At 45.4% G+C, this 26,194-nt stretch overlaps 1 protein-coding gene across 1 annotated transcript in view; it reads right to left on the reverse strand.

The window, feature by feature from the left end:
• Positions 1–3,896: 3,896 nt before the first annotated feature.
• The window catches only part of jam3b (junctional adhesion molecule 3b), a 34,318-nt gene continuing 12,020 nt past the window's right edge, over positions 3,897–26,194 (reverse strand). The window contains exons 2-9 of the mRNA XM_030362164.1: positions 9,194–9,262; positions 8,903–9,016; positions 8,657–8,809; positions 6,727–6,929; positions 5,422–5,521; positions 4,827–4,956; positions 4,642–4,696; positions 3,897–4,348 (exon numbers count right to left, since the gene is read on the reverse strand). Coding sequence (XP_030218024.1) covers positions 4,313–4,348; positions 4,642–4,696; positions 4,827–4,956; positions 5,422–5,521; positions 6,727–6,929; positions 8,657–8,809; positions 8,903–9,016; positions 9,194–9,262 — 860 coding nt within the window. The 3' untranslated portion in view covers positions 3,897–4,312. The remainder of the gene's footprint in view (positions 4,349–4,641; positions 4,697–4,826; positions 4,957–5,421; positions 5,522–6,726; positions 6,930–8,656; positions 8,810–8,902; positions 9,017–9,193; positions 9,263–26,194) is intronic.

Genomic DNA, 26,194 nt, shown 5'->3' on the forward strand with positions numbered 1-26,194 from the left:
GTCTGCAAGGAGCTAATGGTCTGCAAACCCCCTTGCGTTTCGTCGACGTGGAACCATAACTTATAAGCCTTGACTCCTTATAGTCTTGACTCCTGATACAAACACCAATTAATAACACCTCATAACAAATTAAGTACTGTACATGGCACATTAAGGCATAATTCATAATTCCACCCTTATGTCAGCTTGCGTTAATATGGCAATGCAAAAGTACAGTATACAGTGAAATGTCAATTAGATGATTCTGTTAAGAGGCAGCGCAGGGAAACCAGTGTTGTATGTAAAGTTTTATTTAGTTGGTTTGAGTATATATATCCTTCTGCCTAATACTGTCTATTACCTTTCTTTACCAAAAATAAATTCCACTATATTTAGGCACTAATATATTTTCTAATTCTGCTTCAATTAAAAAAAAGACATGTCTACATTTTTAACTTCTATCACAAAAAAACTATTTACAAATTTGCAGATATGTCATAAGGGAAAATGGTACAGTACTCCTGGCTTTCACAATTTGGGGCGGCATCATTCCTCTCAAACGCCCGTGGAGTTTCACAAATGAGAATTATGCAGGTCAATAACTAGGTAGAATCCATCGTTAAAGGTCAATACTTGGGCAGCTCTCCCCCGAGATGTTCATGTAAATGCTGTTTTTCTTCTCTTTATTAATATCCGTGTCAATAGCAGAAAGGCACTGAAGAGGAATGACATACAAATGAGAAGCGTTGTTCAGCTGGGATATTTTGGATGCACCGTGAGTGTCTTGTGTCTCTCCCTGTGTGGGAAGTATTAATCTGTGAACCGATTGGTGTTTCCCCCCCCCCCCCCCCCACACACACACACACTCACAAACCTCATATTAGGAATATTTTCCTTAGAAGCAATGGAAGAAATAAAAAAATGTTGATCCGTAACATGCAAACAGATCCGGGCAGATCTTCTCTAACATGGGCGATCAGGGTTACTAACACGTGACATCTCTTCCAACACCAGATAACTCATCGTCAATTAATTTAAACAAAAATTGAACGTCGGGGCAGCCCCTAATCGACTTCCCATCAGTTGTACATATCGTATAAGGTAAACGGCGGAGCAGTTTCAATCTGTTTGAGTGAAAAATGGCATGAAATAAATATTTAATGGTGTTTGTCATGAACATTGACACAAGGACTGAACCCCTATTCATCAATCTGTCATAACGCCACCGCAAGGCGCCTGGCCAGGTGTAATGTGTGGGTGGTGAAATGCCGTGCATGTAAAATGTTACCTGATCTTTTCGGTCTTACCAATGGAAAGAGTTTCATATCGCCTCAAACACTAAATATTCTTTAAAAAAAAAATGTAAATCTATATACAATCCGTACATTTGTTAACCAACAAACCCTGTATTATTTTTATGTAAAACTGAACACGAGTGACTGCAAAACAAAGGAACAAAACAAAGAAAACAGTATATTCAATATATACACGATCAACAGCAAGCATTGAAGGACACTTTAAATGCAGACAATGCAGCACTGATAGCGGTTCACAGCGTCTGACTGACAAACCTCAGAGGCCTTCTTACTGTATAAGACTATCTACAAACATGAACACCGGTCGCTATCTCATCAAAAAGCCGGGCACAACCCCACAAAAGAAATCAAACATGTAAGACCTCTGGAACCAGGTGCTGATATGCTAATACTTGTCCTTTTAACATTTTCTTAAATCTTCCCCCTTTTTATTTTTTCTTCTTCTTGGGAAACCATGTAGATGTTGACATTTGAATGGTGGTTAGCCTGGTCCTACCAGACTCTCGTACTTCATTTCATTTACACTCTGGACCCACTCAATTGACAAACGTTAACTCAATTGAAGGCGGATGTCTGTTGAAGTTTACAACTATTGGATCTGCCCAGTGCCACTCTGGATCTGCCATAACCAATCGCTAACGTTTTGCCGGGAATCACGTTGCGCGCAGGCTGTAAACAAACCAAACACCGTGAGTGAATATGTCCGTCAACGAGAGCTGACTTTAATTTCATTGATCTCAGCCACTCCCTCTGTTCTCTGATTGGACGCAGAAAATTTAGACGGAAAAAACCCACTAATGCCGCGTTTCCACTGCAGGGTGCGGTACGGTTCGGTTCGCCTCAGTCCGGTAGGGAGGGGGCGGCAGCTCAGTTCCGATGTCGACTTTCCACCGCCGACAGTACCCTTTACTGTAGGCCGGATGTCGATCGCCGCGGCAGCTACGTAAACATCGTGACATCATAGCAGCGCGACACAGTGTAGCCTGCTCAATAAAAACAATGGAAAAGTTGAACGCGACACATTAAACCAAGAGCTAACTCTGCACGTCTTCCTCCCCAAGAATGCAGAGGAACGTCTCCACCTCCTTGTTCGCCCAGGCAAGCGTTTTACGCGACATGTTCATTGTAAAGAATAATACGACCAATCAACGGAGGGGGTGCGTAGCTCGAATTTTCCGGCACCCTTTCAGGCGTCTCTTTTAATATCCATCCGTCTCGGAGGTCCGAGGACGTTGCCTAGCGACACGCACAAATACGCCCCTTTTCCTCCGACGGCGAACTCGCCATCTCGGTTGAACTCAGTGGTGACCGAGCAAAATTCCGAGACAGAATTCAAGATGGCTGCGCCCATTGTGACTTGACGTATGAACTGTTTTCATTGTGCTTGGACCACTTTGGTGGTTTAAATGGCAATTTCAATCACTCGTATTACTGCAATACCTTACTGCGTCCGTATCTCTGCCTATGGCCAATAGCCTACTTATTTTGGAGCGCCTGGTCCTCTGCCAATGCTACCGCGACAACAGCTTTCCGGGTGGCGTCCATGTTTTCCTCCAACGACCGAGCGAAATAATAAAACGCTTGAAGTGTGGGCGTGGCGTCAGATCCGAGTCGGTTCGCAGAGAATACTCGAACGCACCCAACGGAAGAGTACTGAAGACAAGGGCAAAAGGAGTACAGCCCAGGCCGGAGGTGCGTTCAAGTTCAGCGAACATAGGCGAACGTTCGCAACGAACGCGTTGACATTAAACAATTAATTTTGAACGATTTTTGAACACCATTCTAAACAAACTGTAAACGAAAAAAATGGATACGAAGGCCATGGTATGAGCGGCAGCCTCCATGTTAATGGAAGAGTTTACAGAAGAGGGTTTGCAAGTGGTCGACCTCGTTGAAAGCCTACTGCAGACAACCAGTACGGAAAATTTAAGAATAGAGGGCTACGTCACCGAAGTTGTACCCACTTACTGCGATATAACGTTCAAATCGCATTTTAGGATGCAAAAGACAACAGTTGAAGTAAGGGTGTAGATAGGCTATATGAAACGTTTTATCTATTGCTTTCTGTGTAGGAAAGGAGTAAATGATTCCAATATAGTTTAGTTTAATGCCATGGCAACAAATGTCACGTAGCCGAAGAGAGCACCGCGATCCATCTCTGTTTGTGGAGAACTACCTCTTCAGACAGTTTGCCTATGTTCGTAAACGTTTGCTTGCTTATGTTCGTTTAACGGAAAATGTTTAAAATCGTTCGCGAACGTTCGCCTATGTTTGCGATTCTGAACGCACCTCTGGTCACGGCCACTTTTGGCGGTGGAAACGCAATCCGTACCGCACCTTTGCGAACCGAACCGTACCCTACAGTGGAAACGCGGCATAACATACCGCAGAGCCTAGTACTGAAGGGAAATTCAAATTTAGCGGAAGTACTTAGGCGGGCGGATCCAGGCTAGGTTAAAGTGTTAATTAATTGTATTTCATCCACAACCAAAATAATAATTAAAAAAATCATGTTAGTATCTTACACGTATTTAAAAAAGTAAACCTTTTATCTAGAGGCATCTTAAAATATATTCCTTCAAAAATAGTCAGACACATTTCCACAGTAGTAATGTACAAATGACAAGGTTTAAAGCAAAGTACAGACATGTCACCTCCAGCTTCTTTTCACCCACTGAAACATCCTTCGTAATCGTTAAACTTTGTGGTGTTTTTTTCCTCAGTTGAATGTGTAACCTGGCATTGGCTGTTAAAGAAAAAACAATGATTCCATGATGTAGCAAAATAAGTCGGTTGGCGGTGATGACTCCTGGACCAGATGGTGAGATACCTCCTGGGTAGCTCCTGTGAAAACGTGTGACCTTTGGCAACCCTTTTTCAATTGTTTGGTTTCAGTCTTGCCGAGGGGGTCCAAGGCAGAATCTGTGGCAGCGGCACCGTGCTGGAACAGCCTCGTGTGGACACTGGTGAACATATCTGGCCTTCGACGCCCCAGGAAATAATGCTGCTCTCCCCCTTCAGATCACAAATGAAGATTTGTGTCGGAAGTCCCCCTGCAAAAAAGATAGCAATAAATTAAACCGTGAATGTCCTGCATTGAGGGACTCATGACCGTTGCATTGACTGGATGGATGGATGTATATACATGTATATAAATGGTGGATCTTAAGATCTTATTTTGCTATTGTGTCCTTCTATTCTATAATTTCATTTAGAGTCAGTTTAAACCAACTTATTCTTTTAAGTCAGTGAAAACAAGATTTTTTTTGAAGTCAGCATAAACAGACTCCTTATTTAATGTCACTGTCAGCAGATTTTGGAGAAAAAGACAAAAGGGAGGACTCACCTCATCCTCCGTCCGGACATAGTCTACTCCGTCTCCCTTCGCTGGGACTTTGTAGCTAAAACAAAGAATAAACACATTAAACACAAAATAACATAATGAGTTGCTCACAACTCTTTGTTTTAAGCTAGTGCTGGTTAATACTATTAATGATTGGATTGAGAAATTCTTATTAAATTGTTTCTTACTTGTTTCCTGCCTCTTTCTGATTGGCAAAGTAACCGCGCTTATATGCACAGCAGATTCCAAGTGTTATACAAAGGAGCACGACCACCACCACCAGTACTCCCATTACTATGCCAGCCACGTTCAGGTCATCTGGATGAGGAGAGGGGTGAATACAGAATCAAGTGTATTTAAAAATATATTTTTTAAATACACTTTAGGCTGGGCAAATTAGCCCAGCCTAATTTACTAACATCAAAGTTGGAAACTGGAGACAGGGATTTTTAGAATGGGAAAGAAATACTCAAACAATATATTCAGTGATGCTTGCAATCCAATAGTAATCCATAGTTGTAATTGTGGCGTTTTCCAGTCTGCATAACAAACCTCACTCTGTCAGAATTTGGGTGAATCACATTGAATCAATTGATGTCGATGTTCTTCAGGGTATATTCTCCAGCGATGCGTGAAAACTCAACTTCAAACCATAACGGTTGTTAAATAATGATTAGCTCCTAAATAAATACACAGCATTTAATGAGATGACACGCATGACTCTCTCCCCGTGGAGAGTGCCGCTGCGTTGACAGTGTGGCACTGTGTTTGCGGAGGACTTACAGACTTCCATCCGTTGGGGGCCGCACTCAGCATGTCCCGCGTCGTTCTTGGCCCGGCAGTAGTATTCCCCTGCATCCTCCTTCCGGACCACAGTGAACTTCTGCATGAGATAAAACACAAAGCTGTACTTACTACATTGACCGATGTGTTCTTTTGGTTTGGTTTTTGGTATGAATGTTTTCTCCTGTGTGTGAATGTATGTGTGTGTGTGTAGGTGTGTGTATGTATTAGGGATCGACCGATATATCGGTCGGCCGATATTATCGGCCGATATTCGCGTTTTTTACGTGTATCGGTATCGGCCGATACGCGGCTGATTTTCGCCGATATTTTTTTTTTTTTTTTTTACTTGTTCTACCTCACCTGTTTTTAATATTTGTTAAATTTTGCTCATCTAATTTTTCTTACTTGTTTTACCTCACCTGTTTTTACTATTTGTTAAATATTGTTTTTTATATTGAAGTTCAATAAATGTTCCTTTTTTTAAATTGAGACTTGTAACATTTGTTATCAGTGTAATTTTTATGATTGAGGGAGCAAAAGCAGTATCGGCTCTAAATATCGGCTCTAAATATCGGTATCGGCGTATCGGAGTATCGGCTATGGCTGATGAAAAAATATCGGTATCGTATCGGCCCTAAAAAATCTGTATCGGTCGATCCCTAGTATGTATGCAATTATGTATATGAATGACTTATGTGTGTATATAAACATTATACAATTATATACCTATGCATACGTCTGATGATATCTGTACTATATGCATGTCATGTACAGTATGAATATCACGCAAGTACCTCTGTCGTGCGTATGTGCACCTATGTAGGTACGCTTGTACGCATGTGTACGTATGTGCATATATAAGTAACATGCGTATGTGTGTCCCAGGAGAAGGTCAGAAGGGACGTGTGTGTGTGTGTGTGTGTGTGTGTGTGTGTGTGTGTGTGTGTGTGTGTGTGTGTGTCGGGGGGGGGGGCAGGCTAGCCAGCCAGAGAGCAGCCAGAGAGAGAGCGAGCAGGCCAGAGCCGCAGCAGCAGCATGGAGGAATGTGCAAACGGGCACGGGGCGGATTCCCGTCGTAGCTCGGGCCTTATCGCACCGCCATCAACTGTCTGCCCGAAATACCCGGAGCGCCCCGCCCCTCGGGTGTCTGTCGAGCCCCGCATGGCCGTTGCGGGGCGCCACGCCCTTGTCGCTGCCGGCCATGCCCTTGTCAAAACACAGGCGCCCCCCCCCCCGTGCAGAACGGGCCACCCGCAGCACCGCGGTGACCCCCACACCCTCACTGTCACACCGGGGGCTCACCAGGGTGCCCGTCTCCCCGTTGAGCATGTAGGAGGAGTTGAGGAAGCGGACGCTGGTCTTGGGGTCGTCGGGGATCTCCTCCTTGTTGACGAACCACTGGTACTGGGACTTGGGGAAGCCCTCGTCCTCCACGCAGCGCAGCTCCGCCGACTTGCCCACCGGCACTGAATTGGGGACGCTGCACTTGGGCACCACCGGCTTCACTGCGGGCACACAGAAACACATACGCCGGGGATGGGTTAGCTCTACTGGGTCCCCCACAGCGAGCGAGCGAGCGAGCGAGCGAGAGAGAGAGAGAGAGAGAGAGAGAGAGAGAGAGAGAGAGAGAGAGAGAGAGAGAGAGAGAGAGAGAGAGAGAGCAAACTTTATGATCACTAATCCTGAACTCATCCATCTTTGAGAAACAATCGCTAAACGTAGACCGTTGTCGCACCAACGACCTTTGCCCATTTGCCCCGCGCACGTAGGAACCGGTCCCGAACGCTAAGCAGATGGGTATGTGTTGTTCGGGCCAAGGGTGCCAAACATTGCCACCCCAAAAAACACGCGGTGCTGGCTTTCTTTAGCACAGCAATTTCGGAGCGGATGCAGTTTCAGGGTCTCCTCTTTTAGCCCTGAACACGCCTTTGCAGCTGGGCAGGTCGAGTGGCACAACGCATCCCTATGTGTTAGGCCCGAGGCTTGGCAAGGGACCTGCAACGTGGTATCATCTTACCCCGTCCAACGGGGCATATGCATGGATAGATCTCTCCTGCCATAACAATAATAGATTTTGCGTTCAGCACCGGGAAGGAGGAACGTCCAATTCCGAATAATAATAATCCCAATCGGTCAAAAAGATTTACGGTGGGCCTTGGGTCGTTTAGCCAGTTCTTGATACGTTATATGAGGCTTATTGAAATAGATCAGATGCAAGATATTAATACACAGGATGCTTCGCCGCAACGGGTATAACCTGAGTCGGGCCAGTCGGCCACACACACGTTCCCAGACCTACTGAGTCTGACTGGGAGTGCGTGTGTGTTTACCAGACCTACTGGGTCTGGGAGTGTGTGTGTGTACCAGACCTACTGAGTCTGGGAGTGTGTGTGTGTTTACCAGACCTACTGGGTCTGGGAATGTGCTTGGAAATAAAAAGAAGCCAATGGATTAAACACGGGAGACGTACTTTAAGAGAAGTGATGAAAGGAGAGATGAAATAATAGACCCGACACGAATAATAATCATGATAATTAGGGATGTCCGATATTGGCTTTTTTGCCGATATCCGATATGCGATATTGTCCAACTCTAAATTTTCGATTCCGTTATCAGCCGATACCGATGTCGATATTTGTGTTATTTTTCCTCAAACCTAATTCAGGTAACATTACATATCTCCTGTTGTGGAATTAACACAACATGCTTAATGTTATTGTGATGCCCCACTGGATGCACTCTTGAATGCAACAAGGCTTTCCAAATGTTAACATTGTCTGTGCAAAATAAGAAAAATACTTCAACTTAATTTAAGGGAAAAGTGCCATGTTTATTTTTATTTTTTTAATGGTCTCAGACAACAGTTTGGATTACACTCTCCCTGAGATAATCTTGACAATGCCCACAACAAATAGGGCAAACTTGACTTCACAAATGATAAAACATTGTACCTGAACAACTATGTGCAACATAGCAGTATGTTTCTTTAACTAAAACTCAATAACCTTAATTGAATAAATGCACAAATATGAGTCAATTACAATGTGCACTGTACTCCACAATTTTGAAAACATTTATTTGAGCTATAAAAAAAAGAAAAAAAAAAAGAAATCGGTTTTAAGGCAAAAAAAATCCGATACCGATATTGACAGATATTACATTTTTATGCTAATATCGGGCCGATAATATCGGTGGGCCGATAATATCGGACATCTCTAATGATAATAAGTACCTCTGACGACGAGGCTGATGATGATCTCGTCAAAGGTCTTCTGGTCGTTGGGCGCCGTGACCTCGCAGCGGTAGTCAGCCGTGTCCGAGCGAGTGGCGTTGGTGATGACCAGCGTGGCCGGTTCTCTGATCCTCGCTCTGTTCTCCAGATCCCCTGCAGGGTCACAGAGAGAAGATCAGCTTGATAAACAACCCTGAAATTAATCCACTAATTGAAATCAGGCCGTCAGAACGAAAAAACAAGTACCTGAAACCTTCTTGTCAAAGAACACATAACTTGGCTCGCCGTTTTGGATCTTCTTCCATTCAATGCGCGGGTTGGTTGTGGAGATGGACTCAATCAAACAGGATAATTCAATTGCTGAAAATAAAACAGAACGCGTTGAAATGGATAGCAGAACGGGGAGTGGCAGAAAAGTAATTCCAGATGGTATGTGTCAGGGAGAGGGTTTGGTTTCTCCGATGATGAACCACCATCAGCTCTCTGCTTCGAGAGAGATCGTTTTTCATATTTTATTTTGTGTCGTTCGGCACTTACATTCAAACTCGTTTGTCCATGGCGCGTCGTCATTTGTCTTCAACACCACGGCCAACGTTGGAAAGCAACCTGGAAGACACAAAAAGAAAGCGAGAGAGAGAGAGAGAGAGAGAGAGAGAGAGAGAGAGAGAGAGAGAGAGAGAGAGAGAGAGAGAGAGAGAGAGAGAGAGAGAGAGAGAGAGAGAGGAAACATGAGCACGAGTTGTCATCTGAAAGTCATGATTTCACCGCCATGAGCAATCGCCACAGTTGACCATTTTGGGGAATGGCAAATAAAGAGGTGGGAAGCACCCAGGTGTTCTGCTTTATTAGCCATTCCCCAAATGTACAGAATTCCATCGATGGTAAATTTAGAGACACTTCAAAGTCCTCCTGCCCCCCCCCCCCCCTCGCCCCCCACCTCCATCCCTAACCAACCCAATGACCATTGTTTGCGCCCTGGCCTTCTTTGGCCTTGCTGTAATACCTTCCATTTTTAGTCTTCCCGGTCACCGTCGTTATGTGGCCGTGTGTGTGTTTGTGTGCCCGTGTGACTAAGTGTGTATGACTAAGTGTGTGTGCGTGCACTCATGTGTTGGGAGGATGGTGTTTCTATGCACAGCAGATAATTGTGCAGGGAGGCATGTGCCCTTTATGGGGCAGAGCTCCCCCATGCCAGTGGCCTCTCTCTCCCCCTCCCCCCCCCTCTCTTGCTGTCCATGTGGGACTAATGGCGCAACAGCACCCAGGAATGAGCTGGGTGTCTCTGTGGTAGAGGGACAAGGCCTTAGGATTGGGTACGCTTGCTGAATCATACTGATAGCCTGTGGCCCACAAGCACACACACGCATGCAGTCACGCACGCATACACACCCACACACAGGGAATAACACACACACACACACACACACACACACACACACACACACACACACACACACACACAGGGAGAAACATACAAATGCGCACATGTCAGGAGGTGGGGGGGGGGGGGGGGCTTTAGCCGTTGCCGTAGCGATCAGTGGTCAGGCTTGGGGTTGTGTGGCATGTTTGTGATCCCGCCTGTAACATGGTGGTAGTACAGTCGGTGCAGTGGCCTGTCTCCAATGCTCCCGCGGCCTGCCAAAATGTCCCCGAGTTCAACAGCCACCCAATAGATCTGCTGCTGCTGCTGCTGCTGCGGCTGCTCACCGACCTGGCTCGGCCTGGCTAGTGGCGACTACCCTGCCATTGACATCTGCTGTGAGACATATGGGTCACTCTGGGATATGGAGTCCTTTATAATTGTCTGCCTCGTGGGAGCCAAGTGATACACCATGATAGCCCATTTGAGTGGTTATTAGAAAAATAACTACAAGGTGTGCTCTATTTTCTTTGTTAATTTCACAGCGTTTATTCCGATAAAAAATGCCTTAAGTCCAGGGGGTTTTACACACAGGACTAATTAGCCGTAGCATTGAGACACTCCTAGGCACTTCTAAATCGAGGTTAGCCTCGATGTCATCCGAGGCCTCAGCCAACTGTCATCCTCCCTGTTTGCACATGACTGTCTGGGTTCATGTGGCCACGCAGACACGCTAAGCTGATTAGCTCCTCGTCTCTACACATCATTACCAGAGACCAAAGCCTGTTGTTACTGAGCGTCGACGCTACGAGGAACACAACATGTAGGTCACAACCAGGTGGCGTTGACTTAACCCTAGCGCGGTTCAGCTTGACCAATCGCGTGGCGCACGGGTCTATAATTATCACAAGGAGATATGCGGCTGTAACAGAGTGTACTGGATGGGTACGGCTTTTGACGTATCGATGGGATTCCGTTTAAAGCCCCGCAAATATATTGGTACGTTAACTGCAATACAATAAATCAGACAGTGCCGCATTACTTGAAGCAGGGTTAGACCAGAATGGAGTGGAGGATGAGCATTTCGTAGCAGGCATTTCGTAGCAGGCATTGCATAGCGATGGGAGTCTCATCCATTCACTCAGTTGTCAGTAATGGGAATTTGTATTGATCTTCATCACAGAGCAGGAGAAAGGACGGTATTTGTCACTGTGTCTTGGGTGAAAAAGTAAAAATAAAAAGGGGAAGGAAGCTTCTTTGAGTGAAAATGCTTAACATTTTTTTGTTGGTTCAAATATGGAACGGCTGCAAGGGATTTGATCACACAGACGTGAAAAGGCCTGTGCTGCATATCTCGTAGATCCAGAGAACTGCATCAACAACAACTGAATGGGATGAATCAGTACCTCCGCCCAGTTGTGAGCTTGACCACTGCGTGACGAACGCACATGTACACAATCTGTGGAGAAATTCACATCATGAAATCTAAATGAAACACCCTGAATAGTAAAAAAACATTTCATGTCCCGTGTCCCCCGGCTCAACGAACGATAACATTGTATTTTCCTGGGAATGTGATGATACATTTTTATCCACCAATATCCTTCTCCCTCCACTCCCTCCACAGATTAGACGCTTGAGTAAAAGATAAAAAGTCGTGTAAGGTCTGCCCTGGAAGCAGATGTCCAGGAAACCCAAGTCCCTGAAGGAAGGGTCACTTCAGTCCAGATGCAAAAATACCTAACGCCAGGCAACAAAACAGAAGCCTTAGTGCCCAGGGTATGAGACACATGAGACCCACTAACAATACGATGATGGCTATGGATAATGAAACATTTATTCCATTGTTCTGAGTATGTTTTAGGTTGCTGGAACGCACGCATGCATTTGTATTTCACTAATGAATGTTTCTTGCCTGGGGTATATGTCATGCAGCGTATGAATATAAATAAACATAACGTCCAAGGATATCATATCCACGACTCTGCATGACTGAAGTTATGTTTGCTTGTTTGTGTCTTTGTTTGTATGAACAACGTCGTATTGCAATTAAATAAACTAAAACAACATGGAAGAGAGTTAGAGTCTCTTCCATGTCGTTTTAGTTCACATTTAAATGCAGAAGACTATTAAGAAGGGCCCTGATCAGCGCTGATGTAGTGAAGAACCTTCTTAATTCACTAAAAGATCCCTCATTAAAAGTCATCCAGGCTGAATTGCAAATCTGCTTTCCTAAACAAACCCCGGCGATGTCATGCTGCATAAAAGTCATTGATTGGTTTCTTGTTTGGGGTAAGGTTTGAAAAGCTTGTTGCACGCAATGGGAAATTCAAGTGACTTCTACATCCATAGAGAAAACACATGGATGCTTGGGTTACACAGCCCTAGTGAGAGAGTACCATCTCTGCTTGGGTTCACTAGGTCCTGCACAGGTGTTCTGCCGTCTCTCCCCTGCAGCCTTGGCTGTCAAACATCCTCGGTTAATCACGGTAACAGTCATCTTGTCTGCCGCCCTCTCGCTTGTCTTCTCCGATGGCCGTCACTATGGTTTCATCCCCGCTGCATTATGTAGCCGTGACAACGGCACAAAATGTGCACAACACACACGCCGGGCGCACATGCAAACACGGATGCACACGTGCACGCACACACACACACACACACACACAGACACACACACACAGACACACACACACACACACACACACACACACACACACACACACACACACACACACACACACACACACACACACACACACACACACACACACACACACACACACTTCATTTGAGTAAAGGTGTTTTCTCACCCTTGGACCACATATGGTATTTGTTGGTTTAGAAGACAAGCATAATGTGGATTATTAGCTCGTAAAGCATGCCGGCACTCACTGACCTACATGCCTAATACACCTTTCCTTCATGTTTGCCCAGGACACAGCCGTGTGTGGTCTGGCAACGCTCCGTCAAAGGGCTTTCTTCTTGTTTTTGTTGGGTTTTCTTTAATCTTCCCTGGCCTAATGATGTGTACCCTGGGTTCTCCTCTCACTAATCCTAATGTAATGCACAGATAAATCACTGCTTCTTTTCACCCCCCACATTAGCTAAATAATACAGCAGGCACCACAGGAGCAAACCAGGATATCTCCACTTACACACGGAGGCAGAGCTTCCCTGGGACGAGCTGTTATTTTTTGTGTGTCTCGACATAACCCGGTAATTCTAGCAGGGGCTCATTGAAGCGCGGCTCTGATGAGAACAGAGAGAGGTGAGGCTGCTGTCGGAAATAGAAAGGTTTCAATTAAGCAACCTGCTTCCCTCCCCCCAGGGATAAGCACAGCCTCTTTCTCCCCCACATCGCCTTCCCACGCCCTCCTTCCCAAGCCTGCTCAACATCAAAGTGGGCTCACAGGTTATGCTAACTACCCCCCACCGGTTGCTATCTCCAGCCTCGCTTTTCATGCATAAGACTGGCAGCATAAAAGCACCGACTGCTTTATTGATCACAGAACAAAGTCCACAACAACTCGAACAACAACAACAAAAGACAATCATACGTTGGTGACTTGGCAAACCTGATAGGATAATGGTCAATTCTCTCCCTAAGTTCTGCCATTGTTGGAATATTCCCTACAGGGAAGAAGGACAGTACAATTGTGTGGTATCAAAGGAGCAGCTAATTTCCCTCTTTCTCTAATCGGCAGCTGTGATTGAACTAGGGGAGGAGGAGGAAAGGGGAGGAAAGGAAAGGAGAGGAGAGGGGAGGACAGGAGAAGAGAGGGGATAAGAAGAGAGGAGAAGAGAGGGGAGGAAAGGAGAGGGGAGGAGAGGAGAGGCTTGTGAGAGAAGAGTGGAGAGGAGAGGAGAAAAGAGGGGAAGAGAGGAGAGGAGAAGAGAGGGGAGGAGAGGGGATGGGAGGAGAGGAGAGGAGCTGAGAGGAGAGGAGAGGAAAAGAGAGGAGAGAAGAGGTAGGGGAGGGCCTCTGTGCTGTTTCCTCTCTCAAAGATGGCGCCAATGTTACACGGGACATTGTCCCGGTACTTCCAGTTAAAAGCTACTCTACAGCAGGTGAAGCCACCAACCTCCCGCCTACTGACAACCCCTCTGCCATATCTGACATTAACAGCTCCAAGGTCGAGTCCTCTGAGTGATGTATTTTCTTTCATAGCGTATAAAAATGCCATGCAAGACAGAGTGTGTGTGTGTCCCATCTCCTATCTGATATTAAAGACCAAAGGCTGTAGCAGAGGCAGCCGCCACACACTCCCAGAGCTCTGGAAAAAGCAGGTGCAGCGCAAGAAGTAGAGCACGTGCATCGTGGAGACATCTAATTCCATCAAAACACAAAGTTAGGTGTTGCATACTCATATTCATGCGTGTCGCTAACGTAGCGTGAATTGCTTGGCCTAGATACGGGGTGTACCCGTCACCGCGGCTGCAAAATTTGCGAAAAGTAGCGAAGCTACAATATGGCAGAGAGAGAAAGAGAGAGAGAAAGAGAAAGAGAGAGAGAGAGAGAGCGGGAGAGAGCGAGAGAGAGCGAGAGAGAAGAGAGAGAGAGAGAGAGACAGAGAGAGACAAAAGTGTGAAAACAAACCGAGTATACTGGTTTGTGGGGCAGGCAGAGAGAAAAAGGTGCAACAAAAAAAGGGAGACCATGCCAGGTTAATGTACGACTTCAAAATGACCTTCAATTTTACTGATTTTACGGAAAAATCATGATTTAATTAAATATTTGAATAATTCAGCCTTGAATTGAATATTTTCCTTAAAACTAAAACACATTACCACATAAGTGGTTCTTCTTTTGAGTTTGTAATATCATTTTTTTATGTATTCATAAATTGTACATGATTACAATAATACATCACTGTATCACCTTGCTTCAGTTTTATAAAATGAATGAAAATGAATTTCATCAGTTAATAATATGGACTTTGTTTCATAAATGCCTCGTTCTGGCATGTTCATTATAAATGTTCATCAATGTATTTTGTCCCTTTGTACGTAAACGTCAACTTCTGGCTGGTCAGGAGCCCTCGTCACCACAAAGGCCTCTGTTTTCTTTTCCACCTCTCCACTGATTTAAGAGAAAGGGTCAACTGCCCTTCTCGGAATCCCTCTTGAACATCTTTTTAATGACTTAAAAGGAGGTTGTGTGTGAAGTACGCTCCACTGGAAGTGAACAGAACATCTTTCATGGCGAGCAAATATTTATCTGCTCAAGTAAACTAGGTTACATGGTTTTTGGCCCGTGTATACTTGACCAATACGTCTGCTTTTCGGGCACAATGAACAAAATTTCTTTGGGAGCCCTGGGCAGAATTTGGGAAACAATAAGTTAAGTTAAGTCTTGCGTTTCATTTTAAGGGTCAAAACCTAGGGGAAAACACAAACAAATATGTGTGTTTACATATCTTATTTTGTGTTGACATTCTGCCTGGGCAAATGATGGCGGATTATCAGAATGATGTCATCAGAGGCTGCAAGGTTGTCATCCTGCCATTTGTGTTAATCAAACGTCCATTATGTCACCAATTGTAGTATATGTATGAGTAAACAAGTTCATCATGAGCCATAAAATGAAAATCCAAGAATGTGAATAAAGAGAATATAATAAAAATAATGCAGCGGATGACTCATTGAATGATGCATGGCAGCACCAAGCGTAAACCGGAAACCGTCCAAAAATAGAACACAGAACACGGTTATGTTTTGGACTGAGCCACTCATATCTTCAAATCCTTACCCCTAGGAAATGCTAATTTCCATTTGATAAAAGTCTATGATGTCAGTTGGGACACAAAGCCTGACAAATGAATTCATAAGAGCATTTCATATTACCATAAGCTCCTTTTTTTAGAGACGATTACAGCTCAATGCTAGACAAAGGATTCTCTGGTTCCCATAGCAATTTTGGATATTTCCATAGTAACTGGGACTCAAAGTGGGTCCCTCACCATTTCCACCCAGAGAGCAGAGAGTAACAGAAAGTTTCCCACCTGTTGTGTTTACACTGGGAGAAAGTCAGTAAACGGGAAAAAAATAGCAACCACCCCCGGCCACACAAATAGAAGAAAAGTCAAAGACACCTAGAGATTGCCTCTGGTAGCGCTCAGACAGGGGAAAGCCCCACCATATTGTACTGTCACAGCTGCCACCCAGCAGTGCCTCTGCCCACGTATAACTCCACCAGTGAACTTTCTTATCCTTGCATGTCCCTATTTTTACCTTTCTGCTCCAGCAAAGCGCTACATGGCGCGGGTGATTGGATTAGGAGGTGTGTGGGACACTGAGATCCCAGTCAGTGATACCACTTCATAGGAATGTTCCCAGACGATTGACAACACTTTGGAGGCATTTATGATAAAGGTCTGAATCGACTCTCTTGACAAAATATTCCCCTTGTAGAAATAACAAGGGGAATCTCCTTCCATCAGCTGGAAAAAGATGACAAATACGATTTCGCCTGATCTGGAAACTGTATCTTAGTTAGTTGTTATATGGTCGTTAAAAAATTAGGAAAAAACTGACCTATAACAGAGTTGTATGAATAATCACTTCTGTGCACTCCTTGAAATCCTTCATATACTCTCTCTTCAACCCTCTTTTTTTTACCTCTTCAACTGCATGGATTTAATGTATTCTCTCCAGCTGTGGGAGGACATTATCCCCACTGATCAATGCCAAAGCAATAGCCTCACCTTTTTGACTCAAATTGATTCATCGATTGATTGTTTGATGGACGTCTTTCACCCAGTAACACAGTGCACTCATGGAAGGAACATGTGAGGATGAATAGGAACCTGTTTTCCCCAGGATTTTTTTTCTAACACATTTGGATGCTTAGTCGTTTTTTCCTTCTTCATCTGATGAAGTAGGAGGTGAAAGCCATTGATGGTGGGCTGTGTTTAGCCCTTGAGAATGTAACTGTGATGAAGGGTGTGATACGCAGCATTCCTGCGCTACACGCCAAAATGACCAGGTTACGGAACTGCCTTTTAGAGTGTGCTCTCGTGCTGGTAAAACTATATATAGGCGGACCGTTAGAGCGAAGATAAGGCAAGCTTCACAAAGTAAATACCTCCAGCACTCCTTCAGCTGCCAAGCACATGTCAACGACGCGTTTGATCTTGAACGGAGACAGACCTAGTGTTATAGGCATGGGTCTCGCAGACTCTCGTGACCACGTTAAACATCCGGCGACATAAAATCTTCAAGAAGATGTTTGACATGTTTGAGATGGTAGTCAAGGTATGTTGGGGAAGTAGGTCTGCAATGTTCCCAGCTAGGGGTTTGCATCTGTACTCCGTCTGAAGTGTGAGTGGCGTGTGGATTTTGATGTGTCCAGGTGAATTACTGAATTATAGGTGTTCGATGAACTTCATAGTGAAGAGGACCATTACTTTTCAGAGGGACGATCCAATCACACATTTCTATCCTTCTTGTATCAAATATGCATTTCCTTTTAATTTTCAAAGTCTGCAGCTACAATTTGAGGAATTCAAATGGTTGGTATGTGAATGAGCAGATCTCCGAGGTTCAAACACATTTGGTAAGCTGTTTCAGACCAAATACTGACCGACTTCCTTTTCATTTTTGGAGTGTTTTCGCATTCAGCATAAAAACTGATAGTGATACTATCCTCTGAAAATACAAAACATGATACGTCCCGTCCACATAAACACACCAGGGGAGGTCAGGGATGTCTATGAGCACATTGTCGTACTATCTAACCCTTACTGACCACATTCCGACACATGTGTCATTCACGCTGCCATTCATGTGCCTATGTTGATAAGATGGATGAAAAAAAATGATATTATAATGATAAGGAGTCTATATTATAGTGAAACTATCCACCACCTCTAGCCACAACCGGTGGAGGCATCTGGCATGGCTGGAGGAGTTGGAAGCCAAAACATTGATACTGGCCACATTTCTCATAGCTTTAACAGAGGTCAGCCGTGACAACAATGCGGAAGTGTAACTGCGGTTATCACATGCCAGGCAGGGAGATGAAATCCGATCACACAAGGTCAGATGGAGATGCGTGTTTAATGCCAAACGTGTCAACAATCCATCCCAAACACTATCGGGATATATCTGGAAACGAAGAGAGATCCCACTTGGAGTGGAGCGCTACACTTGTAACAGTCCCATCTTCCTTAGTTGTGATCTAGCCGGTTAACTCTTGGACAAATAAACCACTAGGTGACATCCCCAAACATTCCAAAATACTTCCCATAATGTCAAAGGCACTCAGTGTACTGATAAATCTCCAGTCTTTTATCATAAAAATGTGTATGCTCCATTTAGCACCATCACCTAACCCTGGACTGCATGACTAAACGCTTTAAAAGCATGACATCATGAGAGGGTCTGTCTAGTTCCAGGTGCGCTCATACACAGATTGGCATTCCCCAGCCGGAAGCTCTCTTTGTGTATTCATATATTCAGCTCCATACTGGGCCTTGCTGCGGGCCTTGATCCGTGATGCCAGGCAAGGCCAGGGCCAAACCCAAGCGCCTTTTCCCCGGTAACCCCCCTCTTCCCATTCCAGGCAGGGTCAAAAAGACTATATGCATTGTCTAAGCCAATGGGAGGGCCAGAATAGGCAGTGGGAGGAACGGTGGTGTCATGGAACGCCTGGGAACCTGTCACTTTAGGTCAGCGTTCGTGTCTGCAATGCGGCTGGCTAGTCCGTTAGTCATGGAGCGCACCAACTTACTCACATGACTGGTACGGGGGAGAGAGAGAGAACTCTCACTCTCCCACCTGACACATGCTGTGCCTTTTACCCTGCCAGAAACCCCATTCCCCCCAGCACAGCACTCACAGATCCCGGGCTGTGGTGTAAAAACACTGTGGCTGTCCCCCACCAGACAGTTCAAAGACATGCCAAAAGAAGAAAGTACTATTCTAACTACCCTACTAACCCTAACCCTAACCCTATGTTCTAAGAAGTCCCCTTTTCTGTATTTTTCGTGTTGTGTTCAAGCGGAAGGTTCCGTGTCTCCGTGTCTGGGTGAACAGTCATACTCTTTGTAGCCGCCCAAAAGTTATTGCTGACAAGGGGGGGGGGGGGGGGGGGGGGCGAAGTACACTGGCATTCTCTGCAGGAACGAAGGGATGGAGTATTACCGGGGTTAATTCATGAAGTCATGTGAACCGGCACGCTGCAGAGACGATCAGAGCCTTCACTTGAGCATTAAAATAGCCCTGTTGTTCGGTGTCACACTGCTTGTGTTCACATGGTTCCTCCGACCCCTGCCCAGGTCAATGGAGACCTTTGTTTGTGACACAGTTTCAGGGTCTGGTAGGAGTGGATGAATGCTTAATTAATCCGAACAATGGTTGAGGTCTATTGTGCCTGGATAAAGGGAAGGCCACATTCACAGGAGGAGAAGTTATCCAAAATCAAAAGGTTAATACAAAGAAATGCTAGATGTGACAATTAGTGTTTACCCGAAAATGTGTTGTTTGTCTACTGTCTTGTTATGATGGTGGTCAATTCCTCACTAATGTAATTATTAAATAAAGTGTTTTACTCAGTAGCACTTCATATATGGGTGCCAAACTACAGTTTGTAGGTTTAAATAGATTTCTTGAATACTACCTAGGTAACAGAACCCTACATTCTACGTCAAACGTGATGCATAATTAGCTGTAACAGCTGACGCATTCATCTGCTCTGTTCACTGCTGTAGTCTTACTGGGTCACTGACTGTACTCCTTTGGTTATCATAAAGTAAACCAAAGTAATTGGTCATCATGATAGATAACACGCTCATTCTCGATAATTTGTTCATTTGGAGAGTCCTATTCTTGTGCTATGCTTTTTAGCATAGCACATGACTTTAAAAGTAATAACTGTTAAAGTGTGTGGAGCGGTCGAAAAATAAATTAATAAAAAGGTTAACATGTGACAGAAGAAGGGGAAAGTAGCCTACTATTGGGGAGCGTAAAAGCAGAGCACTAATTGCTGAAATCCCTTCTTCAGTTAAGTGCTGCAGCTCTACATCCACCCTGACTGTTATACAGGCAGATAAAAGGCCAGGCCGCCACCACTTTCCATGATGAAATAACTGATGGCTGTTATTCTTTCCTTGTGCATGGCCAGAGAGAGAGAGAGAGAGAGAGAGAGAGAGAGAGAGAGAGAGAGAGAGAGAGAGAGAGAGAGAGAGAGAGAGAGAGAGAGAGAGAGAGAGAGAGAGAGAGAGAGAAGAGAGAGAAAGAGAGATAAGGAGAGACAGAGGAAGAGAGAGCACCTTGTCAGAACGGATTGAGGCATGAAGCCTAGCCAGCAAGCCGGCCTCCCCTGGCACAGCATCCTTGTCATGCTAACCATTTGACGTGCCACACATGTTGGCCATCCGAATGAATTGGGAGGATCTGTGGCGTCAGCTTAAACTGAGATCTGAGGGGCGGGCAGCGGGATGAGGGAGACAGGGGTGGGGGGGGGGGGGGGGGGGGGGGGGGTGGAGGTTGGAGATTCAGCTTTATTGCGTCTGTTTTTTTGGCCACGGGCCCTGCCGGGTTGAAAATCCTGCGCTTGAAGTAGGGCTGCCACGGAGGAACAATCTGTGTTAAATCGCGCCACTCAACTACTGCGCCAGAATTAGCCCCTCGCCCACACTGCACAGATGGCATCCCTGCGAATGCCACACATTCTGGTGAAGGCGGACTGACCCCTTCCTTAATCCTAATGAGGAATGCATTTCCACCGCAGCCTTTTGCGGGTGTGATGAAGACACATGGCGCCCCGGGGGCCCGCTTGTTGTGAATGTGCCGGGACCAGGAACCAGGGACCAGGGACCAGGGAACAGGGAACAGGGAACAGGGACCAGGGACCAGGGACCAGGGACCAGGGACCAGGGAACAGGGACCAGGGACCAGGGACCAGGGATCAGGGACCAGGGACCAGGGACCAGGGACCAGGGAACAGGGCCAGGGAACAGGGTGCGCTGCTGCTCAGCTGCCTGCTGTTGTGTGCTAGCCTGAACTAACCCCCGGCCAGACCCCCTCCTCCAACGCATCAACGATGAATGGATCAGATAATACTACGTCAATCCCTTGGATAACAACATTCCTCTGACTCTCCGTTCTGTTCCACACACACACTGAAAGCTACCACACCCAGTATGATTATCCTGAAACACACCCAGCTCCACACACACACACACACACACACACACACACACACACACACACACACACACACACACACACACACACACACACACACACACACACACACACACACACACAAACACATCACTGTTTCATGGAAATATTGACTCCCACCTAAAACTTTTCATCATAATAGGCCAAATCATTCCCCAGTAATTCCTCCCCAATCCAGCAGATAATAGTAAGTAAGTAAAAGTAAGTAAGTAAAATTTATTTATAAAGCACATTTCACACAGCTTTCACTGACCAAAGTGCTGTACATAATAGTGATATAAATAAAATAAAATAAGTAAACAAATAATTACAATATGAGACGAGCAACAGTAGGCAGACAGATCAACAGAAACAATGACAACAGGAACAGAGACGGCAATGACAACAAGAGACATATACAGAGTTACAGATGGAGCAACAGCCGGAGGGTTAGGAAGCTGGGAAGGATAGAGTGAAAAGGTGAGTTTTGAGCCTAGACTTAAAAACAAAGATGGACGGAGCTTTTTTAATGTCCAGGGGCAATTGGTTCCACAGCTGTGGCGCTGCAACTGCAAAGGCTCTGTCACCTTTTCGCTTGAGCCTTGACCGAGGCACATGGAGGAGAGCATTGCCAGATGATCTGAGGGACCTGGGGGCTTGGTGTGGATGGATAAGGTCAGAAATGTAAGTAGGGGCCTGTCCATTAAGAGCTTTAAAAACAATCAGTAAAACCTTGAACTGAATTCTAAAATTAACAGGAAGCCAATGCAAGGAGGCAAGAACTGGTGTGATGTGGTCATGTTTTTTAGTGCCCGTCAGCAGTCTTGCAGCTGCATTTTGGGCCATCTGAAGGCGGTTTAGTAGGGACTGGGGTAGGCCTATGTATAAGGAATTACAATAGTCCAGCCGTGATGTAATGAAGGCATGGATGATTTTTTTCAAGGTCTTTAGGAGACAGGAAAGGTTTGATTTTGGCAATTACGCGTAACTGGTAAAAACAGTTTTTGAGAGCAGCACAAATTTGCTTGTCAAGACAAAGCTCTGAATCAAGGATGACACCAAGGTTTCTAGCATGGGACTTGACAAAAGGTTCAAGGTTATCTAGGTTGCTGACAAGAGTGTGTTTTGATTTGGGAGGGCCAAAGATCATGACTTCTGTCTTATTGCTGTTTAACTGAAGGAAGTTAGTTGCCATCCAGCCTTTAATATCATCCAGACAGTCCAGGAGAGGTTGTAAAGAGTCCTTAGACTTCAGTGGAAGATACAGCTGAGAGTCGTCTGCGTAGAGGTGGAATGAGATGTTATGTTTCCTGATAATGTTCCCTAGCGGGAGCATGTACAGGCCGAAAAGGACTGGTCCAAGGATGGACCCTTGTGGGACCCCATAGGAGACAGGAGCAGTGGATGAAAAGAACTGACTGATGGATACTGAGAAAGTCCTATGTTTCAGATAGGAGCTGAACCAATCGAGGGCTGTGCCTTTAATACCAACCCACTGTTCAAGGCGGGTCAGAAGAGTGTTATGATCCACAGTATCAAAGGCAGCGCTAAGGTCTAATAAAACCAGGATAGCATTTTCACCAGAATCTAATGTGAGTAACAGATCATTTGTCACCTTTAACAAAGCCGTTTCAGTGCTATGGAGAGTTTTAAAGCCTGACTGAAGAGGTTCTGATATTTCATTTAAATCTAAAAAAGGTTGCAGTTGTGACAGGACAACTTTTTCCATCACTTTAGAAATAAAAGGAAGCTTAGAAATTGGGCGATAATTTTTTAGACACTTAGCATCCAGGTTGTGTTTTTTAAGCAGAGGCTGGACGACAGCATGCTTAAAACATGAAGGGACTGTGCCAGAAACTAGGCAGGAGTTAATGATGTTTTGAATACTTGGGCCAACTGTATCAAAAGTGTCCTTAATGATATGGGAGGGGACAACATCATGAGGGGAAGATGTGGGTTTCATATGTGAGACTATCTCCCTAAGCTCCTCTAAAGAAACTTGTTTGAATGTGTTAAAAATGACTGTAGCACCTGAACAGCCAGGCGTAATGTCAGATGGGGAGGGGTTAAACTGGGATCTGATGTTTTCAATTTTCTCAGTGAAAAATTTTAAGAATTTTTCACAGATGTCAGTGGATGCGTCAGCATCTGGGGATACATGGTCCCTGTTCAAGGCTTTTTGTGGACGCCTGTATATTCTATAGAGGTGTATTTGACCCGCCAGCAGTCTCTATACCTCCTGATGCCCTATACGGCGACAATACTGACAATGGGCAACGAGACAGATGCTCTGCGGACGAGGAAAGAGATAAGCGGACATTGTTTGGTGTTTAGCCTCAAAGTGTAGTCTACTATGGCCGGGTAAGGCTGGTCTGACAGCACCACAATACGGCAGCACTGAAGAGCAGGGACATGTTGATCTAACCGAGCCGACTGGCCTTTTTTTATCTGCCTTTCTACTTCCTGCCTGGCCCAAGGATGACCACTTTATATTCACAATGGCGGCGCAAAAACACGCTCCACACAAAAGCTGCACTTTCAGTAATGGTCACAAGGGATGCAGGGCACGCACACACACACACACAAGCAAACACACATCGTAATCATTTAGCAGATGCTGCCATCCATATGAGACGCACTACTACTATTTTAGTTTACTATTCCCATAAGGCTACAAGGCTTAAGATGTTATGGTGCCTGCACTCAGGATCACCTCTGACAGATCCACACAACCAACCTTAGCACGCTCGTGGGCACACAGAAAAATGTGACAACCTTAAACGGAGCCTGAGAAGACAGACTCTCATCTGTGAGGCCGCTGTCTGTCCGTCACACAATGGCCCCGGAGCTCTGGCTCTCCGGAGCCATATGTGAGCGATGAGATGGCCCCCCCAGGAAGCTCATGAACACTTCATAACCCGGAGACAAAGCTGCCTGTCTGCTCGGGCAGTGGTGGCTGCCCTGTGCCACCCTCCTCACCCTGGGAGCTCTGTCTGCTGGCTCACGCCCGTAAAACAATAGCTAAGCTGTGTGCCCTAGGATGGGCCCCGCTGTGCCTAGCGGACACATTATATACGTGTATATTATGTGTAGCATTGCGTTCTCTATGAAAAGGTGGATGGGTGGACTTTACAGATTGAGACATCGGAGACAAACATTTTAAACCGTTTTCTGAGAGTGTGTTTTTCTTTTGAGAGTTTTTTTTTTTCAATACTGCTGGGCTTTAGCATCCATGGATGTTGGAACAACTGTTATGCTACTCAAGAAATTATCCACATGCCGTAACATTGGAGCTGTTGTTGTGCGTTCGCGCATTACAAACACATGGCTACATTCCCCTTCCACCACGGTGACCAGGGAGCACTGATGTCTGGCAATTGGACCATGAAACCTTAAAATCCAGTCTGTTGGACACAATTACGAGTGAAACAAAAATAATAAATGAACTAATACGCACATCAAAGTATTATGTTAATCCTTTCATCTGAAATGTAATGCAATATAGTGTAATCAATTGTAACATGAAGCAAGCAGGAAATCACAAGATGTGATGCACATTCAATGATGTGATTTACATTGCATTACAAATTCCAGTAAGGGCTATCTGGCAAAAGCATCCTGTTTATGTTTTGGAGGCACATACCTTCAATCAATTGACTTTAATAGTCCGTAAATCAAATACAACCAAGAACCATTCACTGTCTACTTCCCATAAACATGAACACCCCCAAGGAGCGATTTTTCACCTGGCATGGGTCAAATGCGAGAGTCATTCAATATTTACACATTGACAAATGATTTCCTCTCAGCACCAAACACCAGCCAGTGAGGTCCCTAATCTTGCCATCACTGGCAACTGGCCTGGGCCTTTTTGTGTGCAATGCTGTGGGAGGCAATTCCCGCGTGGGCATTGTTCCTGAGTAAGCGCTTGCTGGGAGTACAAACATGGGAGGATAGAATGTAAGGTCGCCTCACTTGTGACCATGTGGGGAGAAACTGTCACAGGTGAAGGAAAGCCTGCACAGGCGTGGGTTGGGGGGGTTCAAGGGTCACTTTCCCAACGCCCCTTGTTTTGAAAGCCCAGGACTTAGTGGATGGAGATGGAGAAAGCCAACAGCCTGTGTATCTAATCACTTTCACATCGGGTTGTGTATTAATAGCTTTCCTCCTGAAGTTATTCGTGAAGGAATTGCTAAAAACCTTTATAAAAAATGTGCCTGCTATCCTCAAAATGCATATAAGAAAATCACAGCTCACATTGAAACATCAAATATTTTACGTGTGTGTTTTAAAGCAGTTGTTTACTCCTTCTGGTAAAATAACTCCCAACCCTTTGACTCGTCAAAGGGTGGAGGCTCTGGTTCTGCTAAACCCGCATACCAAACTCATGACACTTTGAAACTTTCTGGAACACAGACAACCAAAAGATGATTCATGCCTTTTTTTTCCTGAATTTCACGAGCAACCGTTCCTCCCCACCTGCACTAACCACTGTGAGTCAACACATGAAATATTGAAGAATCTAACATAGAGACATCAATGACGCAAAATTTACAAGCAGAGGGTAGACACCCGCTGCCCACGCATCCCCACCTACCCCAACAACCACCCCACGCCCCCCCTTAGACAGCAAATGTGCCCAATGTGCATACCTTCGCCGCAAATAGTTTGCATAGGCAGCCTGAGTGGTTGCGCGGGGAATGCTCGCGCCAAACAGCAACAGCTGGGTGGGGATGGGGTAGAGAAAAAGCAAGAGAGAAAAAAGGAAAAGGAATAACCATCTGATGCCTCATGCCTCCCATGACCTCCCAGCCCGGACCGTCACCTGCTCTGGAGGGGGGGGGGGGCAAGAATGCTCCAATGGGTTTCCGTGGGAAATACCAGACGCATGCATTACAGCCCACCGGCCTACCAGAGCCGGCCCATGCCAAGCCCCCCCGAAGCCTGTCCCTGTGTTGTGATGCCGCAGCCTGGGTTATGGCGACCCACCGGGCTCATAAAGAAAGTGA

This window comes from Gadus morhua, chromosome 7 (genome assembly GCF_902167405.1).
Source record: "Gadus morhua chromosome 7, gadMor3.0, whole genome shotgun sequence".
Taxonomy (NCBI): domain Eukaryota; kingdom Metazoa; phylum Chordata; class Actinopteri; order Gadiformes; family Gadidae; genus Gadus; species Gadus morhua.